Source organism: Peromyscus eremicus, chromosome 6 (genome assembly GCF_949786415.1).
Source record: "Peromyscus eremicus chromosome 6, PerEre_H2_v1, whole genome shotgun sequence".
Classification (NCBI taxonomy): Eukaryota; Metazoa; Chordata; class Mammalia; order Rodentia; family Cricetidae; genus Peromyscus; species Peromyscus eremicus.
Genome location: NC_081421.1, coordinates 109053573 through 109066288, shown reverse-complemented (window position 1 = coordinate 109066288; position 12716 = coordinate 109053573). Strand labels below are relative to the sequence as shown.

General features: G+C 41.4%; 1 protein-coding gene across 1 annotated transcript; it reads right to left on the bottom strand.

Moving 5' to 3' along the window:
* Positions 1 to 604: 604 nt before the first annotated feature.
* Positions 605 to 11644, bottom strand: Adh1c (alcohol dehydrogenase 1C (class I), gamma polypeptide). The gene is made up of 9 exons (XM_059266334.1): positions 11516 to 11644; positions 9686 to 9787; positions 8979 to 9117; positions 6866 to 6953; positions 6555 to 6774; positions 4327 to 4587; positions 3283 to 3418; positions 1403 to 1541; positions 605 to 765 (listed from the first exon to the last, which is right to left on the bottom strand). The coding sequence occupies exons 1-9, from the start codon at positions 11531 to 11533 to the stop codon at positions 741 to 743; spliced, it is 1128 nt and encodes a 375-aa protein (XP_059122317.1). The 5' UTR covers positions 11534 to 11644; the 3' UTR covers positions 605 to 740.
* Between the last annotated feature and the right edge of the window lie 1072 nt (positions 11645 to 12716).

Genomic DNA, 12716 nt, shown 5'->3' with positions numbered 1-12716 from the left:
GTTACTTTAACCTTTAAAGGGAATTCTCAGTATGGTTATAATAGCATGGAGTAACAGAATGACTGATAAGTGGACTTAAGAAATTATCAAATGTCAATTTGTTCTTTCTTCAGCTCTGGAATAACCTTCTCAGAGCTGTGGCCTGGCTCTCTAGTCCTACAGCAGTCTCCTTGTTAAATACCAGAAGAATAACTTGGAGCTCATCCTCCAATCCCGCCCCCACCCTACCCCGTACTATTTCTGGAGGCGCTGAGTCATTATTTCAGACTTGCTTAATTTAGCAGTTACATTTTCACTGGCATGCTGTGGGTTTTACCCCATTCTCATCCATTTCATAAAGAAGAAAGTACAGATGGAAAGTGGCTGGAGGGCTGAGAACATAGGTTATCCTGTGTGCACTGGTGTAGAAAATCTCTCTGTTCCACTGAGTTTCAGTGACTGCAGATTCCAGAGAGAAAAGAACGCAAGATGTCATAAGACACACTGTCCCCAGTAGGAAAGATGCCCTAGGTCAATCAAACAAGAAGGAAGGCTTGGTACCCTCCAGTTCCCCAGCTGATGTGTGATAGCTTTTGCCTGTGATTGAAAACAGTTTCATAAAAAATTCAGTTTCTCATGGAACGTTTACATGAGTACTTTATTGGCAGTGTCTCTAAGGAACAAAATCAACGCTGTGACTTGGCTGGTGCTGCGATTCAGTGGGGTGGTGGGGTCAGGAGTAGGAAGGCATCCATATGGTCTCAGAAGGTCAGGACAGTACGGATGCTGAAATACAAAATATAAGATGTTGTTTCCACATTTCCACAATTCACAGTCCCCGTGTGAGTGAATAAAGAATATGTTATGAGTCTCAGTGAAAATCCACCCAGGTTCCCAACCATTCCAGGCCCATCCCTGTGACCATAGTCAAGTCTGTAATTGGGCCAGCCACCTTTTTCTGGTCTCTCTTGCCTTCTCTCCAACTCTAAACTCACAGAACATCTTAATATGCCTGCCATTTATATTTTGGTTCTAAGTTAGCACCTTAAATAATACTGAAAGCCTGCATGCCTGGTGTAAGATGTAACAGTGGACAATGACAGGCATTTCATTCTTGCCATTTGCCATGTATGTTGTAGAAGCTTTTTAGGCATTATCTCACTTAAACTTCATTCTAAACAGCAGCGCCAAGAGGTAGGTTATCATATTCTGTCCTTTTTAGAAACTGAAAATCGGGGTTTAGGTTTGTAAATTGCCCTAGGTCATACATCTGTGTGTAGAGCCTGAACTGGTTACAGAAGCCAGGTACCCACTTTTGTTCTTACCGCATTTCTCCTTCATTTTCTGTCAACCTTTTCCCCTATCATAAAAATAATCCTTTTCCCCCCCTCACCTGCCCCATAAAAATAATCTTAAAGCTTACCTCTTCCCAGCACGAAGCAGGTCAAATGCTTCATTTATTTTTTCAAAAGGTAGAACATGGGTAATTAATGGCTCCAGTGGAAACTTTTTAGCCATAAAGTCAGTCACAAGTTTAGGGACAGAATCTTTACTCTTAAAGCCTGAAAGGAGAACAGCATCACCGTGAGATCTAGCCAGGGGCAGGCAGGAGCATTAGATAGAAACTTTTCCAAAGAAACCAAAGCTCACAAAAGTGCGGTAGTCCACAGGCTGCCACCTGAGCGACAGACACAGGGGCTCAAATGCATACAGCATTGCATTAACATTCTTATAATATGTACCCCGATAAGCAGGGTCCCTGGCTAGTGAAGGCAGCTTATTAGTTCTTTTCTAGAGAAGTTATATTGCAGACGTTTATACCCAAAGTAAGGGAGCTGTCCAAATTTAGGAAATGATTGGAGACATAAATTACTGCCGTGGGTTTTCTGCATCCTATGAGGCATTCTGAGGCCTCACAAAGACACGAGTAATAGGAACCAACAGAGCCCCAGCTAGTTTATGGGGACACAGAGAAACCTGTCTTGGGATTTCCTGCACTAGTTCTTGGTACAGAGAGAACAGTGATTTTCATGTCGCTTTCTAAAATCTGACCTTTGCTGTTGCAAAAGGAAAGAAATTCTGGAACAAATTAAGAATTTGATCTGTAGATATAATTCTGAATGGTTTTATTAAATAAGAAACACAGAGCCAAATGCTGAGTTAAAAGTCCCAGAGGTCAGAGAGCAGTAGCTAAGAGCTGAGACCAAGACCACCTTTTTACCACCCGCTGCTGCTGCCATCCTTTCCCTAAGAAAGAGACCTACTTCCTGTGTGTCTGTCTTTTTATTGACTTTCTGTTCTGCCTTCTCATTGGTTGTAAACCCAACCACATGACCTCCTCGTCACTGCCTGTCTATACAGACCTCTAGGTCTCTATGGTTGGTATTGAGATTAAAGGTGTGTGTCTCCATGCTGGCTGTGTTCTTGAACACATGGAGATCTGCCTGTCATGTGATCGGGATTAAGGGCATGTGCTACCACTGCCAGACTTCTGCTAAATGGCTTGCTATTAGCTCTGACCCCCAGGCAACTTCATTAACATATAAATAAAATCACATTTCAGCACAAATAAAATATCACCATATTGATCCTCAAAGCTGGGGAGATGGCTCAGTTAATAATGTTCTTTTTTGTTGGTCTGTTTGTTTCTGACATAAAATGTTTATTGATTATCTGAGAATTTCACATAAGGCGACTTGATCACACTCACTTCCCAGTCCTCCCAGGTCCACCCCCAACCCTTGTGACCTCCCCCAAGGGGGAAAAGTATGCCAAGTCCATTTTGTGTTGCCCATATCCTCATTGGAGCATGGTCAAACTCCCAGTGCCAGTCCCTTAAAGAAAACTGAATCTCTCCCCCACCTCCACCCCCGCCAGAAGCCACCAACTGTGAAGAGCTACACTTTAGCATCCCCACCACAATTCTTAAGAGTTCTCTTCAATGGCTTCTTGTCTGGACTGTTTCTTTTGGGGGTAGGGGCAGAGGTGGGGGAGATGTTGTAACAGAAGCTGAATTTCATCTCCAGACTAAAAAACAAAAAACCAGTAACAATAAACAGCTGATTGAGTGCTGCAAGAGCTTGTAATTCCAGGTCTGGACAGAGAAAACTGATAGATTCCTGGGACTGGCTGGCCAGGAAGGCTAGCCTGACAGTGAGTCATTGTGACCCCCTGTCTCAAAGAACAAGGCAGAAGGTTCCCAACTAATGACATCAAATGTTCTCTGGCCTCCACACACATCCACACGTCCACTTTGACACACAGAACACATACAGAACTCGATCCTTAGCTGTAAATACATACCACCAAATATTGCTCCTTTCCAGGTTCGTCCCATCAGTAGCAACATGGGGTTCACTGAGAGGCTTTGGGCATCAGGAGGCACCCCCACAATGACACTTACACCACATGCTGCATGGCAGCTTAACAAGGAAGAAGTCTGGAATAAAAATAATATTTAAAGTGGATTCTCTTATGGTGTCCATTCATGATACGCAGTTTCATGTCATATGAAGAAATGTGCAGAAAGATTTTTGAATGAAAGAGTGGATGAATGAATTTGTGTTTAAGTCTTCCTTATAAAGTAATGCAGAACCAATTCTCATTGTGGGTGTGTAAAGTCTGGGTCCTCCAAGGAGAATATTGTTCCCTCATCACATAACTCCCAGGCAATCTAGAAGTCGGTTAATTCACTTTTCCTTTGTCCATTAATTACAATTTTGTACTTTTATTTTGTCCTTTGTCCATTAAATACAATTTTGTGCATTAATTACAAGCTTGTATTCTGAGTCAGAAATTTTGATGTAACGATGACAACATCAAAAGTTGTCTCTTATCCATGTCAAACTCCCTTTTTATAAGTCCCAGTCTGGTGCTTATACCAAGAATAGGCATGTTTTAAGTGGTTATGCCTCCAAAGTATGCATTGGTTTTACATTATTCTATTATCTGCAGACATCCAGGAAGTTTTCACCTTTCAATTTTTTTTAAAACATTCTACAGTAAAGAATGATTTACAATCCTCAAAGATACATGATTTTGAAATATGACGTTTAGAAAACCAGGTGTCCTCAGAACACTTTTGAATCTTCAAATCTACTGACAACCCAGTTTAGGATGATCAAATAGGGAAATAGCAAATGACTCACAGGAGGAGGATTATTACTTGAGGCAACTTTGTAGAACTGACAAAATGAAAGGCTTATCTTAACACTGAATTAAGTAATCCAAGTAGGATGCAGGAGACAGAAAACTGCCACTCAAAAACAGCTTTCTGTATGAGGTTTCTGTCTAGAGCACATTATAGACGGCAGAAGGACAGATCTCAAGGCCTGCCACAGTACATACCATGGTGTCAAGCCGACCGATTACTTCAAAGGAAAAGTCCACCCCTCCATCGGTCATTTCCTGGAGTACTTCCTGGATGGGCTTGCTATAGTCTAGAGGGTTGATGCACTCAGTGGCACCCAATTCTTTGGCCTTTGCAAACTTGTCTTTGTTGATGTCCACAGCGATGATCCTGGCCGCTCCTGCCGTTTTACAGCCAATGATGACAGACAGACCAACACCTCCGAGGCCAAACACAGCACAGGTGGAGCCTGGGGTCACCTATGTTTCCAGAAAATGCAAAAGATGGACCGAACAGTGATTGCTAGGAAGTGCTTCCTGCTGCACAAGGCACCTTGCTTTGTCCTCTCTCACGGCTCCTTAGACTTCCTTCCCTCTGCTGGCCAAACCTCTTCTGGCTACAGTTGCCTGAAGGGGTACATAAACGGCTCTCAAAATTTGCTCGATATTAGACATATCTGCAGAGTTTTTCCCCCTCAGGATCCAGTAACAGCTTCTGCCAATTAACTGGAATTTCTGCAGATGGAACCCCATCCCTGTTCCAATGGAAAAGCCAGTTGAGACCAGCTGTACTGGATGATCTTCGAACTCTACATAGAAATGACTTTCAAGGGCCACACAGTAACATCTTACACATACACAAAAGCATTTTGTACAAACGAAACAAACGATCACAGTTACTCCAGGAGACTACAGTGTAAGCCAACTGCCCTTCGATCCTTAATTCCTTGTTCACTGACTTTCAGGCGTCACAACCAGTGTAATTAGAGCAGAAGTCAGCTGGGAAGCATTCAGAAGTCATCTCTGACTTAAAGCAACAGGAAAACAGATATGAAACTTTAAAAAAATAAAACATGAGACCAAGGTAATCTTTGTGGGACTTTGAGCCTGAAGTTTTAAAGAAGCAAATGGAAAATACTGAAACACAAGCTGGTCTGTATTTTAATAATAATGACTGAAATCCATGACCACAAGCACCCTTGGCTTGCAAGTAAGCTTACTCAGGCCTCCTGTTTAAACAGATAAGCAACTGCACAAGGACTAACTACCTTTAGGGCTAAAGCCACAAAATAACATAGAATGTAAGTTTTGAACATAAAATATTTACTTTCTCTTAATTCAGTATAAGCATTACTTTCATCTGTAAACTGGTGAATTTTCTTCATGTGTTCAAATTCCTTCTGAACTTATTTTCCTATTAATAGTTTAATCAATACCATAAGCCTATGAGAATGATGTAGGAGAATCCTAGAATAATGGCCTGATGTTTTAAAGGATCTACTAACAAACTTGCTTAGGAAATACTACATCACACAAAGTAGAATTTAGCTAAAGGAGTACTGTCTCTGATACGACCTGCAGCACACTAAGCAGATCTGTCAGAAACTGTAGGGAAAGCTGTACCTCTAGCAAAATTAAAGTTTAGGTTTGCTGGGAAAATGTTTCTGTTAGGTTTGTTCACAATCCCCAGAACAAAAGGAGACAACTCTGGCCCACAGCTGGCCATTAGCAAAGACCATGCCTCATCATGATGCTCTTTCAAAGAACACTAGGCAGTTCAGAGGGTCACCGTGCCATTAAGTACAGGCTCATCACTAAGCCTCAGTTTTCTTTTCAGGGAAGTTCCACCACATAGGCAGGCTGGCTCTAGAGAACGATGCTGGTCTATTTTTAAAAATGCTTGTGACAGTATCTTTGCAGTGCAGATCTCCCCACTTCCACCACATAGGCAGGCTGGCTCTAGAGAACGATGCTGGTCTATTTTTAAAAATGCTTGTGACAGTATCTTTGCAGTGCAGATCTCCCCACTTTGGCTTGCCTTAGAAATAGCAGTGATGCATCTCTGCTTTATAAATCTCCCACTTGTCCAAAATAGCCAAGCTTGCCAGTTTCTACTCTTTAAAACATGTTCAGTTGCTCAGAGGCCTGGGACCTAACAGAGCTTTGCAGACAACAGCACATGTAAAATGCTACAGCTCAAGAGCTATATAAGTTTCAATAATTTCTATGAGAGGCCAGTTTCTCTTTGGGAACTAGCCAGAACTGAGTGCATATTATTATAGAGCTTTTCCTTGCTTTTCTTGAGTGTGTGGAGTGAATTTTCGCTGGAGTTGGAGAGGCTTATTTCTCTTCTACAAAAACACCCTCTGATGCCTGTGAGCAATTGCTTCCCTTTTGGTCCCAACACTATGCATGTAGCTTAGTCCATGGGCCACTGTCCATCCTACCTTGGCGACTTTGACAGCAGAGCCGTAACCAGTTGAGAACCCGCAGCCGATGAGGCAGACTTTCTCCAGTGGTGAAGCCCCATCGATTTTAGCCACTGCCATCTCATCTACCACAGTGTACTGGGAGAAAGTGCTGGTGCTGATGAAGTTGTGAATTGCCTTCCCCCTGCAGGTAAACCTGTTGGTACCATCAAGCATCGTCCCCCGAGGCCGTATCAAACTGCCCAGTGAAACACAGGCATACAAAGGACATGAGACAGAGTAAAACCAGTGTGCAACCTAATTGTGCAAGAAGACAGTAAGAAACCTACTCATTTTTCATACAAAGGTTGTGTTCCGGGTGCTTGCAAATCCTACATTTTCCACACTGGGGAGAAAAGAGCGGGATGACTTTATCACCTGGAGGGGAACAACAAAATGACTTGAATTAATAAGGCAAGGACATGAAGCTTACATGTAGAGATGTGTGTCTTTGAAAGGTCTCCAAGAGATAGGGCCCCACCCCACTTTGTCATGCATGGGTCACTGCCTCCCAGCCTTGCTATTCGTCCAGGTTTGTATGTACCTGAAGATTCCCAAAGAGAAAAAGGAAATGTAAAAACAGCCATTTCCACTGATCAGCAGCTAACTTTTGTTGTGTGTCTGCCTCAGTTTCTCTTGGGGGCTTTGCACGTTAGCCTAATCAAACCTTGGATATTCTCACTGCTAAGTATAAATAGATACCTTAGTTGCAATGAGTTGCTAACTTCCTATTAGATGTTGGAGAGATCTGATATTTTGTAGAATAGTTAAAATAAAACTAAAATAAAACCAAACACAACATGAGAAGTATTTTATAATAAAAATAAAACAAATTAAACTTGATATTAGAACAAAATTAAAATGAGAATTTTGATAGCTAATTTTTTAACTTTTAAAAAATATTTGTTTTGTTTTTATGTGCAAGTGGGAGTATCCATGTGTGTATGCCGTGTGTGTGTGTGTGTGTGTGTGTGTGTGTGTGTGTGTGTGTGTATGTGTGTGAGTGCCCTTGAAGGCCAGCAGAGGGCATTGGGTGCCCTGTAGCTGGAGTTACAGGTGATTGTGAATTGTCCAACTGGGTGCTTTAGAAGAGCAGGATGTGACTTTAACCATTGAATCATTTCTCCATCGCCTAGGTTTTGGCTTTTCAAAGTGATTGTGTTTCTCTTATTATGAAATGAATACTTTAAAAAATAATCTTAGTTATTTTTTTGAGGAAGCATAATAAAATGTGACAAAGACGTGACAATTTGCTTTGGAAATCTCAGTTCTTAAAAATGAATTAGATATTTTCCCTAAGAAATAAAAGGTGACTTTTTAAAAGATAATTATTTATTAATTATTGATTTTCAGCTATAGACGAAGCATTCTGAGAAGTAAAGGTATCATTTTACTGTTAGTTTTTTTCAACTAAAGGAAATACTAAAAGCTTAACTCAAGCAAGACTAGGTCTTTTCTTATTTTCTGATTATTTGGAATGGAAGAGAAGTCTCATTGTACTGGCTAAAGTGTTCTTTTTGGAGATGGACATAATTTTTGTTTTTAAATCTTGTATGCTACCTATGCTATTGAACCAAATAAATGGCTTGATCATTACGTTTTATAGATAAAATGAATGTGGAATGACACCATGGAGGACTTATTTTTATTCACCCTTTACCTCCGGAAATATACAAAGTTTATGGAGGATTTATTTTTATTCATCCTTTACCTCCGGAAATAATAATAGTTAAAATAAAAATATGAATAAAATAATAAGTAATGTGCAACCAACTACCTTCAGCTGCAATTAGTGATAATAAAAAGGTATTTATGTTTGGAGGCCTTTAGCTATGCTTTTCCCTCTGGAGTTTCCTCTGATATATATATATATATATATATATATATATATATATATATATATATATATATTAAATATATATATATATATTTTTTTTTTCTGTATTCAAAAAGGAAGCACATACAGGAGAAGAGGAAGCCATCATGTTGGCGCAATGTGGTTAAACGTACAGCATCCTGCCAGCAAGGCAAGCAGTCGGGTCTCTGAACTCAGCACAGAACAGCTTCCGTACACATAGGTATTCAGAACCTGAACCTGTATGTTTTGCTCTTGCCCCATTTGTAAGTCTGTTTGGGTCTTGAAAGTCTGCGGTGCTCAGGGACACTAAAGCGGAAGTTAGCAGGTTGTGAACTCCACTCTTACGGGCACCGTGCTTCCTGATCGTCACATTGGAGACTCTAACTTGGCGCCTGACATCTAGTAGATAATAAATAGATGTTGAAAGAGGAAAGGCACGAATGGATGCAACAGGACTGAGGCACGTCGGGGAGGAAACCCCTCTTTTGGGAGGGATGCTCTTGGGATCAGAACCAAAACATAAACCACGAGGGTGAGTTCTGTACCTGGTTTCACGGAAGTCACCCCTTCTCCAACGCTCTCCACAATACCAGCTCCCTCGTGGCCCAGAACTGCGGGAAGAGGTACAACCAGGCTTCCACTAACCACGTGATCGTCTGAGCGGCAGACCCCGGTGGCCACCATCTACAGATTAGAGACAAAAGTTTACTCAGCCAAGTTCGCAACTGTGGAGGTTTAACACACCTATTCTGAAATTGTGCTTCCGAGGAGCTTGCTAACAATCCCTAGTGCTTCCAAATTCCAAAGATTCGATTTAGGTCCAAGATTTTCCTGTGGCTTCATCTCTTTTCCCAGTTAAACGGCTTAAACATCATGATCATCCTGTGAAGTGAGCCACCCTAAAAACGTATTTTATGCAATATACAAAAATGCATGCTGTGTGATGGAAATAGAAATAAAAAAATGAGCACCGAGAAATTACCTAATATTTATTGCTTTCGGAATCAAGATGTTTAGCGCTTTACAAACACATGAACATTTTAAAAAAGTTTTCAGGGATTATGTTAAACACACTGTTTGGTCACTTCAAACTCTTAGCAGCTGATATTAATAGCTTGCCTTAGCAACAGATTAATTCATCATCAGGATAAGTGTATTAAAGGGGCTGTTAATGGATTTTTTTGGATGTGTCTATGGATCATTTTCTGAGTTTTCCAAACCTAACTTTGCAGACGGTGAAAAGGGGCTGTACCTTAATGCGGACTTCGTGGGCCTTGGGGGGTGCGACTTCTATGTCCTCGATGGAGAAGGGCTTATGAGGCTCCCATAGCACAGCCGCTTTGCACTTGATTACCTGGAAGATAAAGGGTTACTTCAGCTCCAATTAGATCACCTCAACTGTGTCCTTTCTATTTCATATGTACGGCATCTGTCCGGCTCTGCCACCCATTGTTACATAGAAACAGACACTTCTCATTTACAAAGATTTAAGACTACCCTTAAAAATGTGTGACACCGTAGCCCAAGGTCAGGAAAATGCAACTAAATGCAACACACCACGATGACTAGTGTATGCTCTTTCAGGCCATGCTTGCATTAGTCACTGGTACTGTTCTGGAAAAGGTTGTTTCACCAAAATCATTGGACATATATTTAATTCTAAATTATAATTATTAACATATTTTTGAAGTGCTGGGGACAGAACCCAAAACTTTGTGCATTCTAGGCAAGTACTCTATCACAGAGTTAACCCCCAGGCTGAATATTTCTGAGACAATATTCTAATAAGCAGCCCAGGCTGGCCTTGAACTAGGAACCTATCTGTCTGGGCCTTCCTAGTACTAGAATTTCAGGCTTGTTCTTCCGTACTTGGCTACGTTATTATTTTGCTGTTCTAGGCAGTATAAACACAAACCAATGATCAGCACACCGCTGTTACTGATGCTGCCCCTAAAAGCCTGGATTCCCTAGCCCCTTAATTCCTGTTTGGTTGCTATGATTGGCTTTCCACTTAGGCTGTATGAATTCACTATTTTCTTTAACTCTTTTGATCATTCTTTTTTCCTTACTACTTTTCTTTGAAATGTAATATGCCATCCTAAACATAACCAATAGTGAAAGAAAATAAAGTGAATTGGAATAAAAATACTGGCCACTGGCCCCTTTGTGATTCTCAACCCATCTTTTCAATACTGAATCATGTCACACAGTGTATGCAGAAGCCTCTAGAATTTCCAACACTGAGTTCTCACTGTGAGTTATTGGACTTTTGACCCACTCCTAAAATAGCACCTGTGCCAATAAAAACATAGGCTTTTATAGTTAAGCAATTAGATAGCACAGATCAACTAATTATACTGAATGGCTGCTTGCGTATCTCGGTACCATACACAGATTGCATAGGAAAGGTGACTTTATGGAAAACTTAGTAACATATGTGTATATTCTTAGTGTTAACAAGTGATTCAGTTTCTCTTTTCTTTATGTAAAAACTGCGTTGTTTTAAAGAAAGAATAGATTGTTCTATAGAATTTCTAGAAGTTTTGTGAGTTGTGCTGTTATGGACTCCTCCAAATCACAATTTGCATGGTAACGTAATCTTACTGTGGATGATCCTAATGCTGTGAAATCAATCCACCTCTTGTCAGAAAATTTTATCTAAAGGTTATGGAGACAGTTCTACTAAGTTCCCCGAGCCAAATTCCTCTTATGAAACTCTTGTCAGACTTAATTTTCTGTTTTTATAAGAAATATATGATTACAAAGAATAGCACGCTCTGATATCTTAATATAAATACAGACTCTCCATGAAAGATCTTTTTAAAACTTTCTATTTACAAAGTAGTCACAGTTGGCTTAGAATAAATTCCTGGTACTGCAAAGTTAATGAGGAGGTGAGGATGCTCCCAGATCTAGAGTCTATACACTCTTGTTAAAAAGATATTTAGCGGCAGTGTAGCCCAGTGCATATCCTGTACTATAGCATATGTTACATATTGCATTTCAGTGCACGTTATTGCTAAGTTAGGAATCTGCATCTTTTTGCACATTAATGTTTCCAACAGGAAGATCTTTTTCTTACTTTTCCGGCTGTGCTCATGCTGTCTGTCTGTCCTCGCTGCTGGCAGGAGACTGATGAGTCCTGTGGGCTTCTTCCCTCCTCCAGTGCACCCGGCCAAGGTTGCACACATGTTTTGTTAGCTGCGGTGTCAGCTGATTCCACACGTGATCTGGCCCTTTATGACACACCCCTCAGTTCACTCTCACTGCAAGTTAAGTGAAAACCCAGGGCACTGGCCTGTCAAGGAAACCCTGCTCTGGGGATGTGCTGTTGGGCACATTTTGTTTTCATGGGGTCCAACACTTTTTTCTCGTCGGTCTCTCTTTCTCTCAGTCCACTCTTCCCCTTTCTCAGTCAGGTCAGAGGTCTGTTTTCCTTTGCCTACAAAAAGCTGTAACTTGAAGTCCACATGGTGCACGGTAAGGAGGGGAGGAGGTGAAGCGGGACAGATGGAGTGGACAGACGGAGCTTCAGGGAGGAAGGTTTGGCCCCCAAGGTTTGGCCCCCACTCCTCTTCAAAGCAGAGAAGCACCCTCAGGCACAGCAAATGCGCTGAGGCCCCGGTATTCCTGCAGCACATACTCCTGTTAGCATTGACCAGGAGCCTGTGGCAGGCATGGAGCTGGCCCAGGGGGTGGCAGTCGTGAGCAAGAGAAGGATTCCACCCCTGCCAAGAGACAGTGGCTATAACATGCTCTGTTCCTTCCAGCTGAGAGAACTTGGACATATCGAACTGCTCTTTGCCATAGTTTCCTTCTTGGCACGGCCATCTCTAATGGGAATGGCAGAACTCATAAAGCCAACACAGCTGCTTGACAAAGATCCAGCAAAGCTGAGCCGCATGATGACTACCATGTCACTTTTGGCTTTGATCTTCGCCTGTTGCATACTTGGGGGACTTTTTAATGTTTGTACAATTTGGGGATTGAATTGATGGAAAATTTCTTATGAATCATTTATGCCTTCTCCCAGGAGTACTGCTTCTAGGCTTCCCCAGGAAAGTCCTGAACACACTATTCCCCCCAACTTTGAGGGAGATATCCTTATCTACTTGAAGGTCTTCCTTTACACCTTGGAGGTTGTGATATACATAAAGAAGCCAGAAGTCTCTTTATGAGGCTAAGAGATATTCTTGAAACATCTGTCCCTGTACTTACTCAGTAACAAGATAATTAAAACAAAGTAAACTTAAAAAGGTCAACACGATTTGGTGGGCTAGAGG

What these genes read in the sequence shown, in the direction of transcription:
- Adh1c (XM_059266334.1), bottom strand. An exon ending in AACCTTTGTATGAAAAATGA is followed by an intron (nt 6,775 to 6,865) that starts GTAGGTTTCTTA and finishes TTCACTGGGCAG; the next exon opens with TTTGATACGGCCTCGGGGGA. An exon ending in GAAAGGAGCAATATTTGGTG is followed by an intron (nt 1,542 to 3,282) that starts GTATGTATTTAC and finishes TTCTCCTTTCAG; the next exon opens with GCTTTAAGAGTAAAGATTCT.